This window comes from Cynocephalus volans, chromosome 5 (assembly GCF_027409185.1).
Source record: "Cynocephalus volans isolate mCynVol1 chromosome 5, mCynVol1.pri, whole genome shotgun sequence".
In the NCBI taxonomy this organism is placed as follows: Eukaryota; Metazoa; Chordata; class Mammalia; order Dermoptera; family Cynocephalidae; genus Cynocephalus; species Cynocephalus volans.
Genome location: NC_084464.1, coordinates 109252440 through 109265288, shown reverse-complemented (window position 1 = coordinate 109265288; position 12849 = coordinate 109252440). Strand labels below are relative to the sequence as shown.

General features: G+C 39.1%; 2 protein-coding genes across 3 annotated transcripts in view; one reads left to right on the top strand and one right to left on the bottom strand.

The window, feature by feature from the left end:
• The window catches only part of RTN4IP1 (reticulon 4 interacting protein 1), a 37567-nt gene extending 36834 nt beyond the window's left edge, over positions 1–733 (top strand). For both annotated transcript variants that reach the window (XR_010023650.1, XM_063097689.1), the window contains one exon: positions 604–733. Coding sequence is in view for 1 of the 2 variants with exons in the window: in XM_063097689.1 (XP_062953759.1) it covers positions 604–711 (108 nt within the window). In the remaining variant the exon portion in view is untranslated. The remainder of the gene's footprint in view (positions 1–603) is intronic.
• A 2506-nt stretch (positions 734–3239) lies between these two features.
• The window catches only part of CRYBG1 (crystallin beta-gamma domain containing 1), a 47540-nt gene continuing 37930 nt past the window's right edge, over positions 3240–12849 (bottom strand). Inside the window, exons 17-21 of the mRNA XM_063096856.1 lie at positions 11768–11907; positions 10508–10631; positions 9923–10081; positions 8168–8330; positions 3240–4059 (exon numbers count right to left, since the gene is read on the bottom strand). Of these exons, the coding sequence (XP_062952926.1) occupies positions 3971–4059; positions 8168–8330; positions 9923–10081; positions 10508–10631; positions 11768–11907 (675 nt within the window). The 3' untranslated portion in view covers positions 3240–3970. The remainder of the gene's footprint in view (positions 4060–8167; positions 8331–9922; positions 10082–10507; positions 10632–11767; positions 11908–12849) is intronic.

Sequence of the window (12849 nt, the reverse complement as noted above, 5' to 3'; positions counted from 1 at the left end):
GACCTTGGGATTACCCCTTTGGTGTTTACCATACACAACAGGGTGGCTGAGACACGTACTGAGCTATAAGCGCAGTCCCTGAAGAGGGCCGCGTGGTTCCTGTAGTTCACAGGGGGAGCACACTGCAAACTAGGGGATTAGGAAAGGGAGTGTGAGACCTGTGCCTGAAGGGTGGTAGAATTTTCAGAGAAGAGGGATTTCTGGGCTGATTGACTTGTATGAGCAGAGGCACAGACTTACCATGTTCAGAAAAAAGACTAGACCTTTTTGGTAAAGCGTAGAATCTGCATGAGGGCTGAGGCTGGGATGGCAGTGGTCTTTGGCTTGGGAGCTATTGAATGGTTCTACGTAAGAGAGTGACCCAACAGCATAGAGTCCAAGTAAGACTGAGCGATGGTGGAGATGGGCTGCCTTGGAGAGAGGAGATGCGATGAGGCAGGAGCAGAGGCAGGTGTCAAGGCTGGGCGTGAGCTCCTGACCTAGGTCCAAGTGGAGATAGACCTGCACTGAGGGAGGGTATGAAGAAACTAATTACAGATGTTGTCTGCCTTGAAAGATATAGGCTTTCTCATCCACAAGTCAACCTCTTCTTGTGTTTTACAGATTCAGCCAGTTATTGAACAAACCTTTCCTTTTTCTAAAGTTCCAGAAGCCCTTCTGAAGGTGGAAAGGGGACATGCACGAGGAAAGACTGTAATTAATGTCATTTAAATAAATACGCAGTTTTGTGGTTTTGGCTGTCTTATTTGTTGAGAGCCTTTGGGCGCCAACTTTTTTCTCCCCCTCCCTTTCAAACATTTTTTCCAGGTAAGTTCCATGATGTAAGTTTGAAAAAATGAACACACCTTTTTTGCCAGTAATGTGCCAGTAATTGATACAAAAATATCAGCACTTAGACTTATGGTCAGTGAGAATTGCATATTGTCTTTTTCAAGCTGTTCTTTCACACCAGCTTTGCAGATTGCTGTGGCAGCTTCTCTTCTAGTAGCTCAAACTCTTAATGTTTGTGAGATATTAAAAGTTTTGGTGTATGGATGGATGGATGTTATTTAAGCTAGTTTCTTGTTGAATTCATCATGAGCACTTTTCTAACTGGCCAAGGTTTCCTTTTGTTTTTATTCTTGCTTTAACGTGGTCATCACAGCCGTGAATATCTTACAGTCATATATAAAAATCTGGCCAGTGATTCATTTGCTTGCTCTTAATATTCAACGGTAAGGCTTAAAGTTTCTAACTTTTAAAAACCTATACATTTTGCCAAAGAGCTGTGCCTCTTTCAAAAATTGAAATATGCTTCTCTGAGGGCTTTTCCATGGAAATTGCAGCTATTCAAACTAAGCCCAGTTTGCTTCAAATGTGTGCATTTAGGTATCTCATCACTAAACCTGTCACAGTGTGCACTTTTCAGTCTCTAGCCTGTCTCCTCTTAAGGTAAGTGGTGTTTATTTCCCGTTGCACTAGTCCTCATTATTGCACCTGTGATACTTGTTTCTAGCTTTTGATGTAGACCTGTCTTAAGAAACTCTCTACGTGGTTTATTCCTGTTAGACACTCATTTGGTAGTGTTTTGGATGTGGGCTTTTCCCTTGAATTGCTGGTCTTATCAGTACAAATTTATTTCAAAAGGAAATGTTTTTCCAGTTGTAAATACCAGCTTCTCTTGACTTCCATCTGTAGCAGTCTCAACTCTTTTCCCTTGAGGGCTCCCAGGTGGTAGTGAGGAGTGAACTACTTGAGGAAGGTAAGATGAGCCAGGACCTGCCTCACCCTTGTTCACACCCTCAGAAGCCATTGCGTCCAGAAAGAGGGGGGTCAGAACTTTGCTTGCTGTACACCAGCACCGCTCAAACCTGCCTCGCCCTACTCTGTCAGACATTTTTTCCAGTCTGCTGACTGACTCTCTTTGAAGTGTTAGATAAGGGCTACCAAATGCACTTTGTCAGATTTCATCAATATAGTTAACCAGAAACTAGTTTATTCAAGAGATAAATTCAGCACAGGCTAGTGGAGAAGATCGTACCCCACCGTATGTAAGGATACACACAAAGGGCCTGAAATCAGAGCTTGACATCTGTATTGCTAGGGCTCACAGACCCCTCAAGCCTGTTGTACGGACTGGGTCACAAGACCCCTCACATGCAGGTCCACAAGCTAGGTAATTGGGAAAGGTCATGGGAGCCATTGGCAGATGACATGAGCTCAGTCCTCCTCAGCAGAAGCAGCCTTCTGGAGGCCCTCGCAGCAACAGCCTCCAGCAGCAGTAGTAGCCTCCCTGTGGTCCTCTTGGGCGGGGGGGGGGCACTGTGGATCCGGGCCACTCATCCTTTATGCTTAAGTCCATAACCCAGGACATCTGGGTGCTCATGCACATCTACATCAGACAATAGCCAAGGAACACCTGGGCACATGTGCATATTTACATCAAATGCTTAGCAAGATTCTGAACATCTGAGGGGCCCTGACCATTTTCCTATATTTTCTCTACAACATCTAAGAATCAAGCAGACATGTTGGATGCTGTTGTACATGAGCAAATGTTATTTTAAAACTGAAGATAAACTATTCTAATGACCATAATTGCCTACCAGAGACTCCAGAAAAGATCAACATTTTAGAATCAGAAACACACTTGAAACAAGGTATATTCTCCCTGTGACCAGAGCACCAGGATTCGGCGATGAGGCCAAAAGGAGGAAGAATGTATTCAAGGAAATGTTTAGAAATTTTGTTCAAAAGTAGAACCCACCGTTTGAACAGCACTGTATGTGCCAGTGTATTGTTTGCAAACAGTTTCAATTTACATTCTTAAAATTCTTACTGCATTCTAGAGTTCTCAGATTTGACCAACAAATAACCCTTAAGGTCTCCTTTCCTTCACCTTCTGGAGAGAATTGCTGGTCACCCTCTTGAGCCTTCCACACCTCTCTTTTCTGCTGCCAAAAGGAAGTGATGTAGGGACAGAACCCCACACCTGAGGCTGTCCCACCAGAGCACAGCCAGGGAACACTACAGGGAGACACCCCATGCAGGCCACTAAAAGATCTGAGTTCAGCAAAAAATTGTATAACATTCTTTCAGCCCTTGTTGTAGATGAGTTAAGGATGGGCTAATAATTTAGGTCGTGGTAATACTGTTCCAGGAGCAGCTATAAGAAAGGCTTTATTAAACAACACTTGTGTGACAGTGTAGACCAGCCCACGGGTGTTTAATCCTAATAAACGTTGGCAGACATGGACATGTTAATTTTGTAAATTTACTAATTTTTAATATTTATTGAAAGAAAATAGTGTTTTGTTTATACTTACTGAGTTGCTCAAAATGTCTGAATATATAGACTTTCCCACTTTGCTACATAGCATCATTAATGATTTCAGAAAACTTAAGGCCAAGGACCAAAATTAGAGGCCTAACAAAGTATTTCTTAGATGCTAAGCATCCTTTACCCTACAAACTTAAGCTTTTATCATTCTCTTTACAGCATAAGGGATTTGTAGGTCCACAAAGACGGTAAAATTGTTCCTGTTCTCTCCTGTCACTATCTTCGGAAATAATTTAAAATGTACATAGTCTTGAAATAATTTTTTTTTTTTTTTTTTGCTGCTGGCCGGTACAGGGAACTGAATCCTTGACCTTGGTGTTTGAAGGCTGTGCTCTAACCAACTGAGCTAACCAGCCAGCCTGATATAACTTTTTAAAAAAACACCCAAAAGCTGCTAATGAGGCAATCTGTTTAAACAGCTACTGAAAAGAAATGAAAGGAGGACAAACTATTGGTTTAAGACTATTAAAGTCTTTTTAAAAGATGAGACAGTTCTCCCAGTCATGGCAGTATGATTCAAGAGTGAATTTAGAATTATTGGAGAAGGAGTTAGATTCACTTTCCACTTGGCTCTTCCATCAGTTTTGTCTTTTCTTTTTTTTTTTAAGAAAGATGGCTGGAGGGACATCCAGAAAGATTCTTTGTTTATGCTTATAGGACCATGGCTTCCCACACTTGTGTTAACTTCTCTTTGCTGACAGTGTTGAGGATAATGTGATTTTGATCGTACTGTACACCCCCTGAAAGAAAGGAAAATAAAAGGAAATGTGACCATGGCAAAGGGGCTATAGCAGACATCCAATATAAGATAGCAGTGTATCCCAACACCACTATAGCACAAGAAAACAAGGTAAAACAACTGCGGACCTCAAGGAAACAAAGAAGGGAGAGAAGCCCTGAATGCCCCCCTCCCCCTTTATGGAAGCAGATTCACCCTGCTATGGGCAAATCTGTTAGGATCCTATCACAGGGGCACCAGCAGCTTCACACAGGATATCCTGCCTCACCAGAATCCTTTTTCTACCCAGTTCTTAAAAGCTAATCCAAAGTCACTCTTACGATGTGTGAAAATGAGGGGAACAGGGCAAAATCTAGAGAAGGGAAAAGGAGCAGAGACACATATCTGTATATAAATATGTGTGTGTGTGTGTATATTTAAAGATATATTCAGTGGTGAGACTGAGATCCCAGCAAGGAAAAAGCAGGCAGACCTGGAAGTAGTAGAAAGGTAAGAGGAATGGTTGTCAGAGGAACAAGGTTTTGTATAAGTAGTGAAAAATGGCTGTATTATTAAGTCAAAGGGGAGGTTTAAATGACACCCAGAAGTATGCAAAGGGACAGGGTAGCGCTCTACTGGGAACACAGGTGGTGTATAAAAATTGACAGCATTTAAGGCCCCGTGGCGCACTCGGGAGAGTGCAGCACTTGGGAGCGCAGCGACGCTCCCGCCTCGGGTTCGGATCCCATATAGGACTGGCCAGTGCACTCACTGGCTGAGTGCCGGTCACGAAAAAGACAAAAAAAAAAAAAAAACTTTAAAAATTGACAGCATTTAAGATACTGAGTGCCATCGTACTGTACAACTAGTATCATGAACTCCATAACTCCCTTTCACAAGAATGTAAGATTTTCCTAGGGTTGCTACTCGATATTTCAGATCTTTAAGTGTTAAAAACAGCTTCAGGGCTTCTTTCAATGGGTAAGTATCATTAACAAAAGAAAGGGTCATCTGATTTTTTTCCAGTGTGGAATAAACATCCTTTCAGATACCTTATCCTTTTTTAGCATAAGCCTCTTCACCAAGGACCCCATCAAAATAAAAATGTGTATCTAGATGCAGGGGGTGACTGGTATTGAAATCTTGCTTCATACTCAGGCAAAGAAATAAACATTCTTCCCTCCATTAAAGCATTGACTAAATATCAAAAAGGTCTGAAAACTTACACAATAGATCTAGGTAGTTGGGGAAGGAAATCATCTCTCTTATCCATCTCTTGTTAAGAAATCAGTTTATCATTACTGATATCTAGAGCCGCTATACAACCAGCTATAGTATAAAATACAACGGGCAAGGGGCCTTGGGACTTTTATGTGTAAGTCTGCAGTGAGAAAAAAAAAGTGGCCACCACCAGGAAACCTCACTCTCTACCGAGACACACACACACAAACACCCCACTGAGATTTCAGGAAGTATTGAGGTCACAATGTTGTCTTTTTTTTTTTTTTTCATTTTTCAAGATTATAGTATCTTAACATACTTTTTGTGCATATTGCATCAATTCTAATTAGGATCATGAAGACTAGAAAGTTCTGGAGAAATAATTTGACTCATTCTTTTGCCTTTGGAAAGAATTTAAATCATCTCAGACTTTTGATGTTTTTTAAAGTGCACACGAATTAGCTTCCACTGTTGTAATAAGGTATGTGGTCTGGAAGAATACGTGAATATCTACCAGGACTACTCACTCCCCAAACACAAGGACGTGGGCTAGAAGAAAGACACCTGATCTAATAAGTCTTATGTCAATTTTAATTGGCAAAAATAGTTCAACAGTTGTAGCTAATGAAAATTAAGGTCTTCTATTAAGAGTACTAAAGAATGTGTTGTTTCCATTGCAGGGTAAGTATGTGGGATGTTCAGTCCTACTCTCTCGTGTCCACAAGATGGCATCATTCTCCCACATTCCTGAGAAATTTAAATTTAGTTGAACAAGACTATTGCAGCTACCATACTAGACACTGAGCTCACAAATATACAGGATATTATCCTTACTCAAGAGGCACCTGACTAATTTATAATGTATTTTAGGAAGGAGCCTTGGAGCTTTAAAGTAAAGCCACCCTAAGGGTGAACCTCCTAGAGTCCCGCAGTTCAAGTCAGAGCCAAGACTAGGAGCCAGGTGTCCTTACTTCTGGTCCACTCTAATGTAGTAAGTGGGGGGGAGATCCTATATGCTGGGAGCATCTAGAATGTAAGCCTCCTGAAGCAAAGGTAATAGTCATTTTTTATCCCTGCTGTGTACCACAGAGCCTGCCACATAGTGGGTACCCAGTAAATACATGTTAGTAGAATAAAAGAAGAAATAGTATAAGAATTACGGCGACCTTAATCCTGGACACAGGAAACTGATCACATATGTAAGAAACATGAAGGTTTGCTCAACCTTCCTTTTGGGACCAAATATCCTAATTTTTCTAACACTTCCTTAAAAAACTCCATTTTTCCAATTTAGTCACATTTCTTTCTCTGGAGATTTTGAAACTATTTTGTATAGACTGAGGAGCCCCAGTGCAACAAAAGTGATCAGAATAACAGAAAGGTCTGGGTCAGTGATTCTTAATCAGCTTGAACTTCAGGTGATCATCTATAAAGTGGATATTTTACCTGTCTACACACTGACAAATCTTTTGTACCCAATGTAATGTGAGAGAGGTATACTATATATTACCGTTCATTTTCTGAATGTTGCATTTGTTTTCTTGTATCTAAGAGCCCTACTTGCATTTTGAGATTTTTTTGGTTCTCCATTCAGCCTGTAGTTACATCGCTTGATCTGTGCTTGCCAAGTGCTGTACTCTGCCTTTGCCTTCATTAAACTTAGTTTGCCTTTGAGCACCTTTCCAACTTCAAGTTCTTTATGATTGTAATCCCATTGTTAAGTGGATTGGCCACTCTACCCAGATTATCCAGTAGTGACAGCCACTTCTGCTCCCCTCGCGATCAAAGCACCAATGATAATTATCCAGAAAAGATTTTTAAAATCAGATTACAGCTCTTTCCTTACCCCTGCATCTTAATTTTTAATGACAGCATTGGTCTAGAGGCCTGATTAAAGTAATATTGAGACACTTCTAGAGATTATTTAAAATGGAGTATGTACTGTAGTATGGTTACATTAACACCAGTTCAAAAATTTATAAAACTTAATCATGCTGACTTTTCTAATAGGGAATAGAAAAGTGCCCATTCATACTTTAAAGCAAAATTACACCAGATGACATGAATAAAACACACTAACTTCATTTGCTTGTCAATAGCAACAACACTAGTTCACTGAATTTCCATGTATATGTTAGGTCACTTTTTCTTGCTTTATGTTATTTTTAAATTACTATCAGTGGTTCTCCTGGTGTGTTCCCCAGATCAGCAACATTGGCAACACCTGGGAACTTATTAGAAAAGCAAATTCTCAGGCCTCACCCCAGACTTACTGAATTAGAAAATCTGAGGATGTGGCCCAGCAATCTGTGTTCTAACATGCCCTTCAGGTGATTCTGATGCAAAAAAAGTTGTTTGAGGACCACCAGCCTAAACTGATTCTTTCCTGAGCACCATCAGTTCACTCTGGATTAACTTCATCGAACACATGTTCCATTGAAATCATCTTGGCTGTGTTTAATTCCTTTTAGATCTTTTCAATGAAAGTGTACAGGTATATACACGAGAATCATCAACTATACCGACTAAGCAAGATCACAGCCTTTTAGGTTGTGATTTTTAGTCTAACACTGTTATAATAAAACAAATGGTTTGAAGTCAGCAGGTGTCCAGATTCCAGCTCACCACTTACAGGAGTGAAATTATGGCCAAATTGATTAATCCTTCTCAGTCTCAGTTTTTTGGCTGTAAAATTAGGAGAGGAGAAGGAGGTAGGGATGACAGATCTCTCAGGGATGCTGTGAAGATCACGAGATAATGTATGTAAAGTGTTTTTAGCACAGTGGCTGGCACACAGTAGGGGCTATCTTACTATTATTAATAATACACTCACTTTCAAAAGTTAATAACAGATTTTTCTTTAAAGAAAGACACATTACAGTAAAGAAAATAAAGGAAATGGTCCTTACCTTTGATATCTAAAACTAAATTTGGCTTCAACTTGCTATAGATCCTGCCATCCGACTTCATGCTCCAGAACTGACTGTCCACATTCTGGTCAAGAGCCAGGCCTAGTTTAGAGCCAGATGTTACTAGGCTTCCCACAATTGTCAGGCAGCAGTCTTCTGCTATCTGCTTAGTAAAAAAGACAAGGTATCTTAGAGATGGGTACATATTTAAGTCTCATAGCAATTATTTTCCTGGTTAAGTTGATTTTTTAAATTATCTTAGTTCCTGTCTTCATTTACCCCTCATGAAGCATTTCAGCTTTTACCAGAGTAACTAGAATCACACAACAAATATTTGTCCTTTATTTCAGATGACCCGAGTGATGGGAAGTTCTCAATTCTTGTCCATAAGAGATTTCTGCCCTTTGCAAGACTTTCAGTAAGGAAAACCTCAGAACATTAAAACTGCCCATCATATTTTTCCCTGTCAAGTAACTGTGACCTGAGGCTGGGACTATAACTAAATCTACCCTGACATGTCCACCTCTGCTTGGCCTGACTGTCCAGTATATGACTGCACCTCTAATTTTGTAGCACTGGAATGGCTAAAGGGCATGTTATCATTTTAAAACTTGAAATTGTGTTTATTAGCTTCTCTTGTCTTTCCTTTACCAGAAATGTCTAAAATTTTCTAAACAGACAAACTCACTAGAGGGCGTTTTAATGTAAAGATTTTATAAGCTCTTCCCTGAAGTGAATCTACCCTTAATATATAAACGAGGTATGGTAGTCACATGTTCACATGCCATTAACACATACTCCTATAACAAATTAAAAGCGCGCTATTCTATATTGAGACAAAAGCATTGTGATAATCTATGAAAATATACTTTTTCTCATTGACCTACTGAATTCAAAGTTGTTAAATAACATCATTGAAATCTTAGAAATCATTGCTGAAAGGCACCATTTTCTTGAATTGTTTTAAGATAATTCAGAGGCAGAAGCTGACTTCCTTCCATGCTTCTGTATTACAGCTACTTGTTTCTCATGCTATTTCTTCTATGCATGTCTCAGCAGTACTTATGTTTACTGAAAGCATGATTCTCCCTCAAGTACAAAAGACCTAGTGAACAAGTTGTGCTCCTTTTCACAAAGCTGTCTGCCCTCTGCTGACTCATGGAGCACAGAGTGTTTTTTAAAAAAGGAGCAAACAGCAAAGCCAATAAAATCAAGGAATAGAAAAGAAACCTACAATAGAAGTGTGAGCTTCTCTCATAAAACCTTGCTACATTCAGCTTTTAAATGTCTGTTATGGCAGGAGTGATGCGAGAGGGAGGTGGGCCATTTTCCACTCTGCAACGTGGGACAATTAGGAAATGGACTGTGTTGTACACACGAGGCATCTCTTCACCTGCATTCTATTCTGTGGAGTTTTCCAAATGTGAACAAACCAAGAGTGATTTCTGCTGATAGTGCTGGGGCTTAACAGTTTGTTTCTATAACAAGTAGATTATACAAATGGGGAAACACTTCTTTTTTTATTATAAGTACTCTATCTTGGACCGGAGATAGAACCTCCCATTTTAAGTTCCTAGACTGGTTCTATCAGAAATAGGAAACATTTTAATGAAAAAAACTTCAAATTTATTTTTAAAAATGTCCCAGGAAGTATGAAACAGCATCTACTTGAAGAAAGCTCAAAAGCATATTAAAGGATGAGTAGCATTCTAGCAAAGGTATTATAGACCCCCTTCTAAAATCCTAAAAACTCACCCTGCATTTGATGCATCCTTCTTGATAAATCCAAATCTGATCATCAGCACCAACATCCTCCATGACCTGTATTCTAAGAAGTTTCAAATCCTCTAAGTTTCCATTGGTTGACATGAATAACCCTGTTGCTTTGTTTCGAAGTCTGAAATAAATTCGCTTCTAGAAGACAAAAACGCCAGCAATAGTTATGTACAATTTATACAGTTAGAAGCACTGAACAAGCATTAGTATCAGGAAGATCCAAAGTGAGGTAAGGATTAGGGATAATGACTACACCTAAGAATCTCAGACATTTTAGGATTTTTTCAACGAGAAGAGTTTGACAAAATTTCAAAGTGCCTGGGGCAGGGAGCCCGCCTGTGAACAACCCAGGGTTTGGGACACACCGTGTTTGATGCTGGGCTTGATAGCATTTCTGAAGCAGCCACACTTTTTAGCACCAGAAACAGCCCAAATTCTGGGGGACTTAGGAGCAGGGGCAAGGCCAATTTCAAACCTTAAATTGAAACTAAAAAGTTGAATTGTACTTACAAAAAAGAAATTTCAGAGAAGAGTCTACTCACAGCATGAATAAGAAAAAAATACCTGAACAAAAGGTCGTAGAGAACCTATTTGGTGACAGCCACTGAATTCATACCAATTAGATACTTCTGCTGGTGACAGTAGGAACTGCCGACCTCTGTAATTGCCATATTCATAAGTAACCCATCTGAAAACAAAAAAAGTAGTAGCCACAGTAAGTGGCAATTTCCATTTGACAACGGATCCTAATTACATTTATTTGTAGGATGATTTCAATTTCTAGACTGAACTTTATATTTTAAATATACATTGGGAAAAAAATGAAATTGTCTTATTTTCTAGAACAGTTAAAGCAGCCATTTCTTGCCAAATAGCAAATTTTGGGTACATTAGTATTTATGCCAAAAATTAATAAATGTTTGTTTAAAACAAGAGTAATCTTCATCAAATCCAGAAAACTGGTCAAGATATTCAGGTAGGTCCCTTCTAGCCAGAGGTGCTGGTCTGCACACCTGAGCAAGTATGGGTTCAAGCACAGACTGGCACATAAGTAACCCAGCAACCCTCCTCTCCTGCTGATATATTACATCAAGGAAGAATGTTCTCTACTTTTAATCCTGGAACTCTAAAATGTTATCATTTTAGCCATCTTATAAAAAAAATATTCATTAAAATCTGTTGGAAAAAAATCACCCATATTTCTACCACCGTAATATTCCATAATTATTTTTTAAATGGCCATAGTCCCCCCCAACATGTGATGCATACAGGTAGACCATACATATTGTTTCTGTAAAAAAAATTACATTGATGGTACTTATTCATTTTTATCTTAATTTCAAAATTATTCAAAGTTGAGAAAAAAAAAATCTTCCTAAGTTGCCCGTTAATCATTTGCACAGCATATGCTGGTGATTCCTCGCTCAAGGAAAATCATGACATTCAGCTCCAAAATCAAAGGATTTGGTCTTTCAAAGGGATAAGAAAAATCAGCTCATTCTTTCTTACTTGCTGAAAAAGAGTGCTCAGTAAATGTACTGAGCATTTGTGTGCAAACCATTTCCTTAGGGACTCTGAGAAGTGATACAAAGTTCTTACCTTAAATAAACTAGAAATCTGGATAAGGATATAAAAGATGCTTTACACATGTCTTTTCCCAATGGGAAAAGTATACTATGAAGGTGCATAATGATTAACCCTTAACAGAAAATAAGGGATTATATGTCAATTAGTTTAAGGTAATGCAGGAGAGAGAAATTTGATTAAATTTAATCTTTAAAAATAATCTGTTTTATTAAATCAACAAGTAGGTAACTCACTCACATGCCACCAATAACCTGAACAGAGCGTATTTGTGTGTTGAATCCCAGGGATCGGAGATTAACTGTTTCTGCATTAAGCTCAATTTTTTTTCCTTTGAAGTCTTCTCTTTCAAAAAGAATAATTGTTGGTTCAGAAAATTCCTGTTTAAGAGCAAATGTTCTGTTATTCGTTTTTTGTTTTTTGGGTTTTTTGGTGGCTGGCTAGTATGGGGATCCGAACCCTTGACCTTTGTGTTATCAACACCATACCCTCTAACCAACTGAACCCAGCCAGCCCTTCATCTTTAGTAACTTGAACTTATGTGAAAATCATCTTGTTATGAGGACATAGCACAAGATCTTCCAGATTTGGCCTTATTTGTAAACTCCCTTTCCCAGAAGTCAGGAAGTTTATATATTTCAAAGCTAAAGAGAGAAAGGATAGAGGGACAGGAAGTTTTTCCATTGCATAGAAAGGTAGGTAAATATCGTGTTGTAAAGCAGGGAAATATCCCAGGCAGAGAAATGGGTATATGCCTGGAGTACCAACACTTGTGATGGAATTGATTTTCGACTTAGCCACTTTCATTGGGACAAGGAGGGACCGGAAAGCCATGGACATAAATGACGAGGGTCAAAGGGCTGTGGCAGTCTGCTGTCTAGTGGCCTAGTGGAACAACAGCATTGCCTCATCAAGGAACCTTCCCCTTATATGTACAAATGTCTTTTTCTTCGTTTCAATTGTCAATAAGACAACAAATCTGTGTACTCATGCTCCCAAACTTTCCTGTAGGAATCATTGTCAGAAGAGGAGGAAAAAAAAAACAGGATGGAAGCCCTATGTTCAAACTCAATCACTTTAAAGGGGACAACAGCACTTTTAAAAAGTTCACCGATTTTCAGCAAAATGAAAAGCTGGCAGCTTATGTTTGTTTTTTCATGTTACAGACCTTATGACCCTACATGAAGTTCTCTAATAATAATAGTCTTAAGATCATAAATGATACATCGAAAAAAGCATGTGGGGTTCATAATTTCCCTACCTGCTTAAAGCTTTGTGGCAAGGGTGTGGTGCCTCACTGCTTCATTTTTGTGGATTTGTCC